The sequence below is a fragment of the Opisthocomus hoazin genome, chromosome 21 (assembly GCF_030867145.1).
Source record: "Opisthocomus hoazin isolate bOpiHoa1 chromosome 21, bOpiHoa1.hap1, whole genome shotgun sequence".
NCBI classification, from domain to species: Eukaryota; Metazoa; Chordata; class Aves; order Opisthocomiformes; family Opisthocomidae; genus Opisthocomus; species Opisthocomus hoazin.
In genome coordinates, this window is record NC_134434.1 from 3,831,559 (window position 1) to 3,848,743 (window position 17,185).

General features: G+C 43.0%; 1 protein-coding gene across 1 annotated transcript; it reads right to left on the minus strand.

The window, feature by feature from the left end:
- Positions 1–210: 210 nt before the first annotated feature.
- Positions 211–16,669, minus strand: LOC142363881 (myosin heavy chain, skeletal muscle, adult-like). The gene is made up of 38 exons (XM_075441124.1): positions 16,466–16,669; positions 16,233–16,376; positions 15,983–16,139; positions 15,614–15,641; positions 15,404–15,515; positions 15,218–15,310; positions 14,294–14,357; positions 14,052–14,150; positions 13,846–13,949; positions 13,633–13,771; positions 12,289–12,407; positions 12,046–12,195; positions 11,161–11,331; positions 10,033–10,342; positions 9,842–9,927; positions 9,228–9,315; positions 9,016–9,133; positions 8,719–8,842; positions 8,497–8,633; positions 8,141–8,396; positions 6,939–7,181; positions 6,541–6,717; positions 6,310–6,455; positions 6,132–6,222; positions 5,654–6,043; positions 5,290–5,416; positions 5,068–5,186; positions 4,607–4,803; positions 4,029–4,212; positions 3,777–3,942; positions 3,490–3,614; positions 2,988–3,296; positions 2,182–2,385; positions 1,709–1,834; positions 1,443–1,613; positions 1,252–1,356; positions 1,011–1,106; positions 211–389 (listed from the first exon to the last, which is right to left on the minus strand). The coding sequence occupies exons 1-38, from the start codon at positions 16,667–16,669 to the stop codon at positions 234–236; spliced, it is 5,835 nt and encodes a 1,944-aa protein (XP_075297239.1). The 3' UTR covers positions 211–233.
- Positions 16,670–17,185: the final 516 nt, after the last annotated feature.

Here is a 17,185-nt window from a genome sequence, read left to right on the forward strand (position 1 = left end):
TATTCAAGGGTTAAATAAAATAAAATGTTTAAACTGAAAATGACCCAAATATATGTAAATGCAGATTTGAACTATAACTACCAAAAGCACTGCTTCTGCTACGTATGCAAAGAAATCTACTGTCTTTATTCTCTAGACGTTGACAGCATTACAAAGACTAATTACAGAATGAAATGACCAAGAGGTTCACATTTTGTGTATCCCTCAGGTCACTTTGCTGCCTCAAGACATCCTCACTCTTCCTCTTCTATCTTCTTGCTGTGAAACTCTCGGCTCTTTGCTCGGAGCTTGTTGACCTGCGACTCCGCAATGTCAGCCCGCTCCTCGGCTTCCTCCAGCTCGTGCTGGATCTTGCGGAACTTGGAGAGGTTGACATTGGACAGCTCCTCCTGTGTGGGGAGAGGGAGTCGGTGGTAAGGAGCCCAGGGCAGGTGTTGTGCTCCTCCTGCACCACAGCCTTGTGGGGCTGCAGCTCTTCCCTGGGGGAAGGCCCCGACCTCCATCCCCCACCCACCACTGCTTACACATGAGCCTCACACAGACCTCCTCATCGTCCCTTATTGAGGAGCCCGCTGTGCCATGCTTCACCAGTTAGTGTCACTCTTGAGGAGTTATTTCATCACTTGCTCTTGTCGTTTGTGTACTTATTCTCCCATTACTTGTGGCCCAACTATCAGTGTGACTTGTTAGGATGAGAAAGACCCTGAGGTCTTCTGCTGTTGATCAGCAACAGAGACTTATGGACCTCTCAGTCACTGGATATAGCCCCTGGGTTTGTTTAGACTGACCTCCTCTATAAAACAGGCTGCAGAACTTCCCTCAGTTCGTCCCTGACTGCAGGGAGCCCAGAACTCAGCAAGACCTCACGACACAATAGTAAAATGGCATCAACAAAACTGTTGTGTCTTGGGAGTTTCTTTCATGCTCTTTTCCTGATATTCATACTCATCTCAATGAGCATGCTGCCACGATGGAAGGTGGTACTTGCTCATTCTCCAAGCAATACTTACGGCCTCCTCAGCCTGTCTCTTGTAGGATTTCACCTTCATTTGCAGCTTGTCCACCAGATCCTGCAGCCTGAGAATATTCTTCCGGTCTTCCTCAGACTAAAGCAGTTGGCAAACAGGAAAAAGGCAATGAATGTTTGGTTTCCCACCACGTGAGGTTCACAATTCCCCTTGGGGATGGTGTGTGCAAAATTTGACTTGCTGTGATAAAACTCTGTCAACCCAAGAAGGCCTCCTGCCTTACCTGGTAGGTCAACTCCTTCACCCTCCGCTCGTACTTGCGCACACCCTTCACAGATTCAGCACTGCGCTTCTGCTCAGCATCAACCTCCCCTTCCAGCTCCCGCACCTGCAATGACAAGCCCATCTTTCGAGCTTCCCTGCTGGCTGCTTACATGACATGTTCACTCAGGCACAAATAAAAGCCCTACGCACTCTGGCCTCCAGCTTCTGGATTTGCTTCTTGCCTCCTTTCAGTGCCAGCTGCTCAGCCTCATCCAGACGGTGCTGCAGGTCCTTCACCGTCTGGTCCAGGTTCTTCTTCATCCTCTCTAGGTGGGCGCTGGTGTCCTGCTCCTTCTTCAGCTCTTCTGCCATCATGGCTGCCTGAGCAGAGCAAAGGATCAAAGACATTTTGGGGCTGGAGACAGTCTAGGGAAGAATACATCCACCATCAGCAGTGAAAGGAGCCCCCGACTCACATCTGTGATGGCCTTCTTGGCCTTCTCTTCAGCATTGCGGGCTTCCTGGATTGTATCTTCCATCTCACTCTGAATTTGGGCAATGTCTGTTTCCAGCTTCTTCTTGGTGTTGATCAAGCTGGTGTTCTGTCAAACAACAAAAAATACTGTCCAGTTAGTTCCAAAACAGGACATTTCTTTTAGAAATCTAGTGTTTAAAGATATTAGCTGTATATCTAATATTGGCATACTCCTTCAAATGATGCATCTTGTCATGTCATATTTTAAGAAGCACTTCTTACTGCTGTTAATGCAATCCTGCTAATTTGGCTATGATCCCATTCTTTGTACAATGGTAAAAATTCGGGTTCAGGTTAAACTTTTTATTACAAGAGCTAACTTAAGAATTAAGAAGAGATAATTAAGAATTTACACAGCTGAAAATGGAAAGGGAACAAAATTCGTCTTTAGATTTTGAATCTCATGAATCTAACCTGAGTGTGGAGAAGTTGCACTCTCTCACTTGCATCCATTAGTTCCTGTTCAGCCACTTTCCTTGACCGCTCCGTCTGCTCCAGGGCTGCCCGTAGCTCCTCAATTTCAGCCTGCAAGAGGTTTGCTCTGCGCTCCACCATGGCCACCTGCTCCTTCAGGTCCTCCTGTGTCCTGAGAGCATCGTCCAAGTGTATCTGGGTATCCTTTAACAGAGGAAAGAGAAATTGTAAGACACCACAGCACTGTTGCACAATTGCAGCTACCACCAGTCTAATAATTATTATGTCATTATAATATTTATAGATAAGTTTATATGCAGAACTATCATTATGTCAATATACGCACAGTATCTAAGAATGTGAGCAGCAGATCAATAAAAAGGATGTTAAGGTACGTGAATATATCTAGAGGAGGGCAAAAAAGCTGATGAAATGGATGGAAGACATATCCTCTGAGGAGCATTTGGGAATACGGGGTTTGTATAGTTTGCCAAGAAGGACACTGAGGGGCAACCTCGCTGCTCTCTACAGTTTCCCGAGGGGGAAGTTAAGAGTGAGGTGCTGATCTCTTCTCCCTGGTATCCAGTCACAAGACACTGTGGATGTCCCATCATTGGAAGTGTTCAGGTCACGTTGGCTAAGGCTTTGAGAACTCCGATCTAGCAAAAGAGGTACTTGCCCATGGCTGAGAGAGTGGACTATACAATCTTTGAGGATCCCTTTCATTCCAAGCCATTCTATTATTCAATGATTACACAATATTAGACAAGCTACACAACTACGTGCACATCCTTATCTTAACATACCTTGAGCACCGCCTGTGTGTTTCTCAGGTTCTTCTGTGCCTCTGCAGCCACACGGTTGGCATGGCTCAGCTGGATCTCCATTTCATTCAGGTCTCCCTCCATCTTCTTCTTCAGCCGCAGGGCTTCGTTCCTGCTCCTGATCTCAGCGTCCAGGGTGCTCTGCATGGACTCCACAACTCGGAGGTGGTTTCTCTTCAGCTGGTCAATTTCCTCATCTTTCTCTGCTATCTTCCTGTCAATCTCAGACTTCACCTGGTTGAGCTCAAGTTGCAGGCGCAGGATCTTGCCCTCTTCATGTTCGAGAGAGGCCTGAACAAGTGGACACAAACATTTGTAACATTGGTAAAGCTACTACTTGCTTTCTAGGCAATTACAGAATATTACAGGGAACCTCAGCTGGCTGTGCTCTCCAGCCAGAACAGAGAGGCATCAAGCGGTTTTTAGCCATATTTCCCCATTGCTCATATTTTTAGTGCATACACCAGTGATTATGGGCATGTACCTCAGCTTCCTCCAGAGCAGCCTGGATTTCAGATTTCTCCTGCTCAATCTGCTTCTTGACTTTCTCCAGCTCATGAATTGCCTTTCCTCCCTCAGCAATCTGCTCCGTGAGGTCAGCAATCTCCTCTGTGGGAACAAAGACCAGCAGCATGGTCAGGCACAGAGCCACATAGGAAGGGCCCTGTCACACTAAGGTGACAGGCATCTTTGCAGACCTGCAGGCACAGAGCCACGTGGAGCAGTGGGTAGTGAGAAAGCCCTGCCAGGAGCAGAGGGCCAGGGACTTACGCTGCAAGTTCTTGTTCTCACGCTTCAGCGTTTCCAGGTGGTCCAAGGACTCCTCGTAGGCATTCTTCATCTTAAACAGCTCCGTGCTGAGAGAGCGAGACTCCTTCTGGGAGGCTTCCAGCTCAGCCTGTGTTTCCTCATACTTCTGCTTCCACTCCGCCAGGATCTGAAGAGAAATGTAGTGTGAGTATGGATGTGTCAATCAGGAGTGCATGCTCTGCCAAGGAACCCCCCATGAAGAGCCCAAAAGACCTTGTCAAAGTTCTTCTGCTTCTTATCCAGAGCTGCGCAGGCAGCATTGGATCGCTCCACATCAATCATCAAGTCCTCCACTTCATTCTGCAGCCTCTGCTTTGTCTTTTCCAGGGAGGCACATTTGGCATTCACAGCTTCGACGTGTTCCTCCGCGTCCTGCAGCCGCTGTGCCAGCTTCTTCCTGGAGGAGATAAGCACAGCTCATGATTTGAGAGCAAAGGTGAGACTGTGGTGTGTGGCTGAGTGGCTTTTCACAAGATGATTTACCTGTTCGTTGAGTATGCATCCTATGCACATCCCAGCCAGCCATTGTTTTCACAGTTCTGATGCCCAGGCTTGAACAATCACTGTTCCTGCTGTGTCTACTGTACTCAGGTTTTCTGTACCATTCTCTAGGTAAGGGGAATATTTTCCTCTACATTTCCTAAATCACCTCCTCTGGAAGGTATGCTATACCTCAGCTCTTACGCTGCCCCAGAGTACTGCTTTAAATTTTTATGACAGTATTGAGTTGTGTCTTCAAATTTCCCTCGAAACTCTGCCCTTCTTTTGTCTTCCCCCATGTCCCCACATACTTGGCCTCCTCCAGCTCCTCCGTGCGCTGAATAGCATCCGTCTCATATTTGGTTCTCCACTGGGCCACTTCACTGTTGGCCTTGGACAGGGCACGCTGCAGCTCGCCCTTGGCTTCTTGCTCCTCCTCATATTGTTCCCGGAGCAAGTCACAGTCATGGCGAGCAGACTGCAAGGCGTGGGCCAGGGCATTCTTGGCCTAGGCAGAGAGTGGGATTGGGACAATGAATGGTAATACCCTAGGGAATCTCTTACAATGAATTAATTTAACACTGCGGACATGACCAGTAGGAGTGTGTGGATGCTTTTAATGAAGAACCGATATGTGTCCATTAACTAATCATACTCACTGCAGAAATGAGAATCTTCTCCCACTATGGGCTGTGCTAAGCACACCCCGTCCTCACTAGGCAGTGTGAAATTAAGAATGTTTTCAATGGCCAGCTGCACGAAAAGTCATCACCTTTATTTCTTCCTCCAAGTGCCTCTTGAGTTCCTCGACCTGTTGGGTGAAAGCCTGCTTGCCTCTTGACAGCTGAGAAATCAGAGCATCCTTCTCCTCCACCTGGCGTGAATATTCACCTAGGAAAGCACACAGGAAGGAAATATTTTCATTGTCATTCGTGACCAAAAAAGCTGGTTTAGGATGCTCTCAAATTCCACAGCACAGAAGAGGCTCCCTCACCTGATTCTGTTTGCAGACGAGCTCTTTGAGCACTGAGGTCATTGATCATGCGCTGATGTTCTTCTTCTTTTGTCTTAAACTCGCTCAGCTGGTCTTCCAGTGTGCGGCACATCTTCTCCAGATTTGCCTGTGAAATTCACAGAGAATTAAAGAAAGTATCTGGACACCTCCTTATTCTGAACAGCAGGATTCTCACCAGAGTAATGTGAACAGACATGAAAGCTATATACTGCTCATTGCCATTAGAAAGTCAGAAACACAGTTCCATACAGAGGCAGAGTTATACTGTAACATGACCATATTCTAAAAAGGTATGTTTCAACAGTATTGATTTTGAAGTTGTTTTCAGTATATTTTTCAATACCTTGGCTTTGGAGACAGATTCCATGTTACTGGCCAAGTCATCAATCTCCATCTTCAGCTCACTCTTCTCCTTCTCCAGCTTCTGCTTCACCCGTTGCAGGTTGTCGATCTGCTCCCCAAGCTCAGCTGTGCTGTCCGCATGCTTCTTCCGCAGAGCAGCAGCCGTGGCTTCGTGCTGCAGCGTGGCCTCTTCGAGGTCGCGGCGCATCTTCTGAAATTCTGCCTCACGCTTCTTGTTCATCTCAATTTGGGCAGCAGTAGCCCCTCCTGCCTCTTCCAGGCGCTCGCTGATCTCCTCTAGCTCCCTGGAGAGGTCAGCCCGATGCTTCTCTGCTTTTGCGCGAGAGGTTCGCTCTGCCTCAATTTCCTCCTCCAGTTCCTCAATACGAGCCTGGGGAACATCAGGGACCCTTCACAACCATGCCCTCCTCCTACCTGATGGCTTTCTGAAAAGCATAAAGGAAGCAATAGAGCCTCGCCTGCAGCTCCTTGATCTTCTTCTGTAATTGCATGCCCAGGGCTTGCTCATCCTCGATTTTACTCTGGATTTGGCTGATTTCAAAGTCTTTCCTTTGGGCAAAGCAAACCATGTTACAGTTCAAAGAAAAAAGTCAAGTGCACCAGCCCAGCACTCAAGTGCCCCACAGCCAAACTTACTTCTTCAGTTTCTCATCCAGCTGCTGCTTATCATTCTCCAAATCCATTATGCTGTCATGGGCCAGCTTCAGGTCTCCTTCGAGTTTCCTCTTAGCTCTCTCAAGGTCCATGCGCAGTTTCTTCTCTTGCTCCAGGGACCCTTCCAGCTACAATGAACAAGATCATCAGTGCTGCACCGGTCAGGACTAACTCCATACCTGTCCTGCTCTTGCTGCATGCCTATGTGCTTACATCATCCACTTGCTGCTCCAGCTTGGTCTTAGCTTTGGTCAGCGTGTTGACTTTGTCCTCCTCTGCCTGCAGGTCATCCAGTGTCTGCTGATGGGCCTCTTGGAGGGCTTTCTTCTCTTTTGTCAGCTTGGCAATGGTCTCGTCCAGGGCTGCCATCTCCTCGGTGAGGTTTTTCACCTACAAATATGAGCAAGTGTCAAAATTTGGTAGAAAACATGTTCACTGGTGTAGTGACACTTTCACTTTGCAGTGTTTTGCCAGGTGTTTCATTTATTTTTTGGATGCTCAGACAAGGTCCAGATCAAAAGTTTCCAAAGCTAACATGTCTTGCATTAGCAGGCTCTTACTCTGAGAGACAACGATGTCTTGGCCCTTTATGTGACTCCCAGTGTGTGTACCTTGTTTTCTGTGGCATGTTTTTCCTTCTCAACCTTGGCTAGTGTTAATTCCAGGTCATCAATGTCTTTCTTCAGCTCTGAGCATTCATCCTCTAGTTTTCTTTTCTTGGCTGTTAGCTCAGCATTAATTTCTTCTTCATCCTCAGCCCTTTCAGTCACCTCCTTTACTTTGGCTTCCAGCTGGATTTTGGTTTTGATGAGCTGGTCACATCTTTCCTCAGCATCAGCTAAAGCATCAGCTTCCTGGTGGGAAAATACAGACAAAGCTATATAATGCTGAAGGTACGGATAAGCATCTCTAAGACTTCTGGGATCACTTTTTGGGAACAGGTTACTGCACAGTTACATTACAAATTGTAAATTCTGACAAAGTGTTTTACCAGTTTTATATTTTTCTGAGCTTTTTCATCATCAGATACTATGTGTAGTTCCATTACACTTCACCTTGTTTATTTCAGGAATGTAATTCGGCTACTGCGATTTAATCAATGTTTTCCTTTTCTCTTTTAGAAAGTGATTTTATTTTTTAATGTACCATATTCAAAGTATTGACAAATGTAAATAATTCTATCATTGAGAAAATATTAGAAAGTCCTTTTAGTAGAGTTATACCCAGCCAGTACAGTCAGTGGACACTAGAACAAGATTCTTCTTTCACTGAAATGGACACTTCAACTCAAGGGTATTGCCTAAATGTTGGCTAAGTTTCTGAGAGGCCAAATCACATTGCAGGCAAACATACAATGCTGACACATGTGTTGTTGGATGTAATGGGAATCTGCGTCTTCTGGGAGCAGTAGCTACAGGAGCTCAGGTGAGATATGCCATAGGAAATCACTAGACTCTTCATTTAAACAACTGAATTAAGGCAGGGTAGTTGATCGATTGAATCACCGTCCCCACTCAACTAAAGACACTACAGTGACTATAAGGAGGTTCTATGTCATGAATTCACATGCAGACATGTACATGCAGGTATTAAGACTAAAAAGTCATTCTTTAGCTTTAAACTCAATGTTGTAATAGTGAGACTGAGCAGGGAAAAAACATGGCCTGAATTTTACCTTTACTTACATGTTATTCAGCTTAAAATATATTGTAAGGCAATTTAGTGTGCAATTTGAGAGTTCTGTAGTATGAAAGAAGAGTTAGATCCTATTTACTCATTCCTGCTATTAAAAAAAAATCATAATGTTGCTCACGGCCTGCACTTGGAGCTGCAAATCGTTTTTCTCCTGCACCAGTTTCACCATTTTCTCCTCCAGCTCCTTCCTCTTGGCCTCAGACTTCGCAAGTTCTTCCTTGGTTTTCTCAAACTCCTCCTTCATGTTGGCCATCTCCTTCTCAGATTCTGCACTCTTCAGCAAGGGCTTGATCTTGAAGAAGAGCTTCATCCAGGGCCAGTGCTTGACATTCATGAATGCACGGACATTGTACTGGATGCAGAAGATGGACTCCCTTAAGCATAAGTAGAATGTACATTGAGTATTTTCAGTACGGTGAGTGCCAACACTTTCCCCAAGCACAATAACTTTAACTGAGGATGAGGGATACCTACCTCCTCTCCACCATTCTCTGGTACTCCACTCTCATCAGGAAGCCCCTGCACCTGGCCTGTGTGCGAGTGATGAGTTGTGCCAGCTTCTCATCCCTCATCTCCTCCAGGAGTCCCAGCAGCCCAGCTTTGAAGAACACCTTGAGAAAGGGAATGTTGCAGCACATCACTGTCAGGCAGAGCAGAGCACAGACATGCAGTGAGTGAGTCAAAGAGGATCTGTACCTTGGTGTGACCAAACTTGTACTGGGTGTGGTCCACATCGATTGATCCAAGAAGCTTCTCGGAAGCCTTCTTGCTATCAATGAACTGTCCCTCTGGGATAGCACTGGCATTAAGCACCTTGTATCTGTGAAAAGAGAAAGAGGAAGATAAGGCTGTTTTACCCAACCAACACACCCTAGCTACTGAACCCCACCAGCTCATATATAGCTATTATTGACAACAGAGCCCAGCCCGAATGAACCTATATGAATGAAGCAACACTGTTTTGAATGATGCTGAGAAGTGCACTGCTTTTACCTCTGTTTGAAGTCAGCATAGAGAACTCTGCTGGGGAAACCTTTCCTGCAAATTCTGATGCCTTCCAGCACGCCGTTACACCGCAGCTGGTGAAGTACCAGTTCATGCTCCATGGCACCTAGCAGTTCAGAGCATAAATGAACACCACAGTTCCCAGTGTAGAGGGGAATGGATGTATCAGAGCAAGTTCTCTTTCTGCTTGAGTGTCTTACCAGGAGTTTTTGTTTCATTTGGGATGATGCAACGGACAAAATGGGGGTGAGTGCTCCGTAGATTGGTCATCAGTTTGTTTAAGTTCTCCTGTGGGATCATATGTAGCAGCTTAGATTAAAAAAAAATCCTTCTCTATACACTGTATCTAGCTGCCAAATATTGAATGTAATGAATCTTAAGAGGAAGTAAATTTTCATTTAAAAATTCAGGTTTAATCAAACCTTTTATATACTTATGAATCCTCATTTAAAGAAAGTTTGAAATTCCACACCTTAGGCTGCAGGAAATAAAAAAGAACTGTATAAAAATTTTAACACAATCTTTTATAGGATTAATATTTATATTACATCTGAGATGATTGCGAAAAGTATTTTTCACAAAGAATGTAAGTGAACTTTTAAAAGAAATTGTGGGAGTCAGCTGAAGACTGATTGAAATAAATCCTAAATGTGAACAGACAATTACTAGGAAAAGGCAGTGAATTAATTCTGCTTACTTGATATTATTATTGTTTCATCACAAAACCAAGATCATGAGAAGAACAGGAGTTTAGATAGCTCAGATTTGAAACTATGTTCATGTCACTTTACAGACAATGAAATTCACACTTTACCCGAAAAAGAGCTGAGACTGTCTGGAAGGAAGAACCCTTCTTCTTGCCACCCTTCTTTCCACCACCTGCACCACCACCACCAGCCTCTTCAAAAATGAAAAGAGTTTGTTAAAGAACTTTTCTGTTTATCTTTTTTGTTGCATCTTTACATACCTTAAATGTTCAGAAAAAAAGTATTTTAGAAAACTAACCTGCTTCTGCTCCACCATAGGAGGCAAAAAGTAAAGCCAGTGTCTTCACAGATGATTTCTGGTACAACCCAATGACAGTTTCATTCAGGGGGTCTTTGTTCTTCTCAAGCCAGCCAGAGATGTTGTAGTCCACTGTGCCAGCATAGTGCACCAGGGAGAAGTGGGCCTCAGCCTTGCCTTTGGCAGGCTTGGGCTTCTGGAAGTTGCTGGACTTGCCCAGATGCTGGTCATAGAGCTTGTTCTTGAAAGAGGTGTCAGTTGCCTTGGGGAACATACACTCCTCTTCCAGGATGGAGAAGATGCCCATAGGCTGGAAGATAGTACGATAAAGAAGAGAAAATACTTGTAGAACAATATGATCACGACTTGGTCTTAAAGAGAATATGGTAAAGCACACGAAGCCGAGAAACAGACCAATAATCTTGCCATGAAAAAAAAACTTTCTAAACAGTGAATTTAAAAGATTCACCTGCTCATACTTTGGCATGGTGATTCAGGAATGCTTTTTATTCCAAAAAGCATGTTAAAAAATCAGGAGAAGAAGGATTACTTTTAAAAATATCTTTCACAAATGAGTCCATTGCATACTTACTTCAGTTTTTGTACTTTCAATCAACTCGTTAAAGTATTCAGAATTACAAGAAATCTCTTTCAGTTTCTTGCACTCAGAGGTCAGGCACTGACTGTATTGGCCTATACTCACTCATGAACCATCTAAAAAAAAATGCATTTTCCAGATAACTTTATTGTAGAACTGTAATAAAATATTCTTATTTTACCTTTAAAAAAATGCATTTTCCAGATAACTTTATTGTAGAACTGTAATAAAATATTCTTATTTTACCTTGGGAGCTGCTCTGTGTTTTTGAAAAAAATTTGCTTTAATCAAGCAAGCGGAGATACCTCCCACACAGAGAAGGTGTGTGAGGAATGACTTCCATGTTATCTGTGGACTTTGTAATATCTCTAATGCATTATGGGCAACATTACAGATCAAGAGATATATGAACAACTAGAACTGAATGCATGAAACTAACCATGGAAGACACCTTTCTTTTAAACAGAATTTAACTATTTTCAAGTTAAAATAAGGCACTCCTGAAAATACACTTTGTTTTAAAAATTTACCTTCTCAATGAGCTCAATGCAGGCAGCCAGGTCCATCCCGAAGTCAATGAACTCCCATTCAATTCCTTCCTTCTTGTACTCCTCCTGCTCCAGCACGAACATGTGGTGGTTGAAGAACTGTTGCAGTTTCTCGTTGGTGAAGTTGATGCACAGCTGCTCCAGGCTGTTGAACTTCCCAGTGGGAAAAAAAAAAAATCAACAACCACCCATCATCAATATGCACAGTTCTTGATCTTTCTCAATCCTTTATAAATCTCCCCTGTTAAAACACAACTGTATTATCAGGGCGGCACCATAGCAGGACCTGTGTGCAGCTTCCCAAGGAAATACCTACATAATGAAAATGGAAATTTTTCCAGAGCAGATATTCCTAGTGAATCTCCTAAAATTCATAAAGTACTTCGACATTTTTTTGTTCAGTCAGAAAGATGAGTGTATTCCCTGGTCTCCAATTTTTAAACTTTTAATATCTCTGATTAAACCCTTATCTATTAATTCCTTGATCCATTAAAAAATTTACACATCTTTCACCTGTTTTATGTTTGTTAATGGTTCTCCAAATCCTAGTTCTGTTCTAGAAACTCTTATATAAAAATACTGTAATTATGTTGGGGTTTTTTCATCATTAACATTAAGGTCAAACTGTGAAACCATTGCAAAACATAAAATTCTGTTTGCTACTTTTATACACAAAACAGAGCTCTGTTCTTGTACTAATAAAGCTTCTGAGGATTTTCCTCTGTGCTACAAAAGAAAATGAAGGATTTTTTTCCAGGAAATTACAAATGACTAGCATCTTAAACCTTCAGAAGAATATTACTTGGACATCCTCTAGTACAGCAACCTCAAGACTGCAAGAGCAGTCCTCAAACCTGGAATCCTTACATCAAAGATCTCGAAGCCAGCAATGTCCAGGACACCAATGAAGTACTGTCTGGGCTGCTTGGTATCCAACTGTTGGTTGATGCGAACAACCATCCAGAGGAACATCTTCTCATAGACCGCCTTTGCCAGAGCACCCACTGAATTGTTCACCTAAGACGAAGAATGGAGCAAAAGAAAAACAATGTCCTAAACAAATAGTAAGTGATACATGCCAGAGGTTCCCAATCACCAGCTGGTTGTTACCTGCTGCACAGTTTGACCCTTGGTCACGTATTCATTCCCAACCTTGACTCGGGGGTAGCAGAGGGCTTTGAGCAGGTCTGCTGAGTTCAGACCCATAAGGTAGGCAGCCTTGTCAGCAACTAAGTGGAAGGACAAGGAGATAGAATAATTAAGACTAACAAGGCAAGCAGCATTTTGAGTGATGAATCCTTACCAAAGCAAACGCAATATTGAGTGTCCTAGTGATCAAATTCTGCTTAATGGATCTCAGATGAAGCACAACAACCATTAAAACAAAACCCATCTTTGTTTTGAAAGCTTTTCAGAGCAGTACGCCTAAATGCTGTTTGTGTCTTTAAAAATCTTCACAGAAGCATCTAGAATCAATATATTTGTTAAAAATTAATCCTGAAAGCTGAAGTCCACCACTTCAGTCCAGAGCTAATTGGTATCTATAAACCAGGTAACAAAACATCCAAGTGTTAGCAGATGGGCCACTGGAGTGTACTTCGAAACAGATACTTCGGTACTTGTGCTGCCTGTGTTCTTCGGCAGCAGCCAAAAGGGGAATGCATTTCAAAATTAGTGGTAATAATTAAGAAGTGCCCTTCTCTGGAGGGGCTTATTGTTATTGTAACTTATTGTTAATAGTCACAGCAGAAAGGCAGGCATTTTCATTCACTCAGGATCAAACCCCAAAAATGCAGTCCTGAAGCTGGCCATCGGAGAGCATTCTTTGGTTGAAGTAGAGAGGGCTTAGTCATTTTAAACCATGTATGCTTTACATAACATCTAAACGATTAAGTAGTCAGCTGAGAGGTAGAAATCTAAGTCAGTTGTTCCCTAGCTTAGCGTACCCATGCTTTACTTAGTCTGATGTTTAAATAATACTAATAGGTGGTGACAGTTATGGGTTTTAATCTCCAAATGAGAAGAAAGAAGTTGAAGGAAAGTTCCTTTTTACCTGGGCAAAATTCCTAAATAACATGTGCTTTATGAAGCAAAAGTTCTAATATTTAATTTAATGCCTCCATTTTCTTTAAAAAAGCAACCAGAAATATTTTTTCTGAAAAATCTTTCTCTTCTCAGTGGGTCTTTAATATAAGCACACTGAGCAGGCTGTGGTATCCAGAACTGTGGTAGCCCTGGAGAGAACAATGGGCACATAGGCAATTTATACTTCAAATAAAGATTAGGAAGTAATTGAAAAAAAAGTATATTCTGGATTGTAGTTTCATACCTATTGACTGGTTCACCTGAACACTTTTTTACACATTTCCACTGTTCCCTTTCTCCATCTTAGAAATACTGAATTATTACTGCTACTTCTATTTCTAACAGGTCACACACAGACTTTGCTGATACCTTCTGTGCCATCTGGCTCTGCCTGCTCCTCTCGTTGTTTCTGCTTAAACTTCAGGTTCCCATAGTGCATGACAGCCCCTGTCAGCTTGTAAATGGCTGTTTTTTCATCCGCACTGAAGCCCAGAATGTCAATGGCACTCTGCAACAAGAACAACAAAATAAAAGCTTCGTCTGGGGGAGATGATAAAAGGTATATTTTTAATTGTTACTTACATCTGTAGCCATCAGCTCCTCCTGGTCATTAATGCTGGCAACAGTGATCTCACCTTGACTCACAAAGTGATAGTCGTATGGGTTGGTGGTAATGAGAAGCATGTCTGAAAGTAAGAAGAGGGAGCATGCAGGCTTAGTGTAGTCAAGCAAGTAGTAGTGTGAGCTGATGTTCAGCAGTCATCCTCCAGGTTAGTCAATCTTCCTACCAATTAGCTCTGGCTTCTTGTTGGACATGATCTGATAAAATATGTGGTAGCTTCTTTCTGCTTTGAGCTGGAAAGTGACTCTGGACTTCTCCAGCAGATCTGGAGGGAAAAATTAATTAGAAACAAGAAGGGAGAAGATGGGAGAAAAATGGGGAAGGAAGGAAAGATGGCTGTGTGAAAAGGTGTTGTATGGATGGATGGGTGAATGGATGGATTGTTAACAGTTCAGGAAACTGTCTTACATGTTTCAATATCAGCAGAAGCTAATTTTCCTGTGGCACCAAAGTGGATTCTGATGAATTTTCCCTTTAAAGGAATAAAAGTGTCTTAAGATTTACGTCATAAAAATATGTCTAAAATGAAGAGATTTGCCATTTACACAACCGGGCACAAGATTTCTACTTAGAGAACTTTTCTTAAGAGTCAGATGTATGTCCACTATTGACATAAAGTTGTCTTTTACATTTTTGACCACAAAAATAATCAGCAGTAGCACAGCTGTATATTTTGTGTATGTTGACTGTATAAATGGAAAGGAATGGGTGGATTTTGTTAGCCAAACTCTTCTAATTATTTCCTGCATATAGAGAGAAGTCACCTTCATGATATGGAAACAGCCATCTGACTAGTTCAGCTCCTTAAATCTGTACTGCTATCCAATATGCGACTTCACTTCTAATTAATTAAGTTTGACATAAAGCAAACATATTTTTCAAGCAGAAACTCTCTCTCCCCAGACTCCCTCTGTTTCTTTTTCTCTTTCTTTCCCTTTCCTTCTTTCATTCTTCTTTTTCTTTTTCTACCTCTCTCTCTCTCTCTTTTCCATCTTTCCTAACCCGCCTCCCTTTCTTCCTGACATTCTGTCTGTCTTTCAGCAAATAAAGAGAAATATAGGGAAAAATAAACAAAATTATTGTTTAACACTGCAGTACACTATAGGAGAATAAGCATGTGATCTGTTAAATTAATTTGCATCTCAGTGCAAAGCAGAATTATTTTTTTTCATAGAATAACTGTTTTTGAAATGTGGAGAATTACCTTTAAGATAAGCAGTAAAGTAATGATAAGAACATTCAGCCCTACTCTTGAAAATGCGATGGCTGAAGAACAGAAAAGAATGACTGCCATATGGTATTTTTCAGGAATCATTTCTTCAAGTAACTTACAAAGCGTGAGGAGTTGTCATTCCTCACAGTCTTGGCGTTTCCAAAGGCCTCCAGCAGTGGGTTGGCACTGATGATTTGATCCTCAAGCGTTCCCTACAGGGTGATAATTATTGCTGGTTATCCTTTCCAAAAATCATGTCAGGAAAGGAGGAAAGAATTGGTTCAAGCCAATGCCTATTAATTTGCCTGCATTTTGCCTGACTGTTCCTCTTTCTTCTTATCCCCACTGGCTGCAATTGTTGCAAAGTACTGGATGACACGCTTTGTGTTCACAGTCTTCCCTGCTCCGGATTCTCCGCTGTCAAACCAAAGAGAGAAGCAGAGAGCGTGTGGTCAGGCAGGAGGTCCCCTGGCACCCAGCAGCCCTGCAGGGACCTGAGCAGGGAGTGTACATACGTGATCAGGATTGACTGGTTCTCGCGATCTGGGAAAGAGGCAGAAATACAGTACTTAAAACTTAATGAACAGCACAGAAAGAATGAAATGTAGCCAAGTAAGTTTAATGTTTACAAGTCCATGCTGTCAGCTTGACTTCAACAAACAACAAACAAACAAACAAACAAATCTCCACAACACCTCACTGAGTGCTGGGGTATATTTTATTAAAATACTAGAAACAATGGTGTGAAGATAGTAAAGCACACAATAGCTTGTATACATCAAAACCATGAAAGCTTTGAAGTAGCCTCCTCATATAACTGAAACAGAGTATCCCTTCAGAGAAATTTGTGGTACAATCCCACTGAGACAGATAGAGTCACTCACCAGTCAACATGAACTGATAGGCGTTGTCAGAGATGGAGAAGATGTGTGGAGGGGCCTCCTGGCGCTTCTTGCCTCGGTAGGCCAACACCACCTCCGGGTTGTACACCGGCAGCCACTTGTAGGGGTTGACAGTGACGCAGAAGAGACCTGAGTAGGTCTGCAAGGAAGGGAGACAGCATGTTGGCTTCCACTTAGCCTGGAAGAGCAGTTCCTCTTAGCTACCCAAAGGAAGACTGCTACTAGCACTTACGTAGATCATCCAGGCTGCGTAACGCTCTTTGAGGTTGTACAGCACAGCGGGTTCGTGGAGGTGGGTCATCATGGCCATGTCCTCGATTTTATCATACTTGGGAGGATTCATGGAGAAGATTTGATCTTCCTTCACGGTCAGGGTCTGTCAGAGGAAGAAGGAGATGCATGTATGTCAGCTAAGAGCTCAGAGTGGGAATCAAATGGTGACCTTCAGCCTTGTTTCTTACTCACCTCTCCAGCTTCAGTCTTGACAGTGACCTTCCCTGATTCTTTGCTTTGGATTGTCCCTTTCACAAAGGATTCCTTAGCATGTACCACAAAGACCGATGACTTGGCATCGAAAGGCTTGTTCTGGGCTTCAATTCTCTCCTTTTCTGACTTTCGGAGGTAAGGAGCTGCCTCCCCAAAGACAGCCATCTCAGAGTCTGATGACATGGCTGCTGTTTATGGAGGGGCTTGTCAGCAGAGATCACTGTGGAAAAGCCGGTATGTTGCTCAAATGTGTCAAAAAGTAATCACCTGTTAGTAGAAGAAAAGATGGGAAAACAAAGATACTATATTAATACTACTCATAGCTTTTTTGATAGTAGTTGTATATTTTTCCATTGGTGTGATTCAACATTTATGGAAAATGTGAAAATCATATTTTGGGGGATCATTTGGCTTAGGGTCCACTGCATGGAAATTGTATTTGAAATAATCCACAGTCACTTAGCAGTCAAGCGTTTAGGCACTGTACTGTGCAGTGAAGAACCTCAAAATTCTTTTCAACTGCTTAGGTACGCTTTTAAAATTCACTTGAAATCGTTATCATGTAGCTTCTTCCCAAATGATACTAATTCAGAATGCTCATACATCACAGTCTTGAGTGGCATAAAGACAACTCGAGCATCTTAATGGCTCAATTTCAGTCTCCGGGACGTTTTTATCATTGTATTGATGATACAATTA

Bases quoted from the DNA above. Each gene is read 5' to 3' on its own strand.
- LOC142363881 (XM_075441124.1), bottom strand. From the start codon at position 16,669: ATGTCATCAGACTCTGAGATGGCTGTCTTTGGGGAGGCAGCTCCTTAC. The intron at 16,140-16,232 runs GTAAGTGCTAGT...CCTTCCTTGCAG, and splicing joins ACGCAGCCTGGATGATCTAC to ACCTACTCAGGTCTCTTCTG. The intron at 11,332-12,045 runs GTAAGGATTCCA...CCCACTGGGAAG, and splicing joins CTGGCTTCGAGATCTTTGAT to TTCAACAGCCTGGAGCAGCT.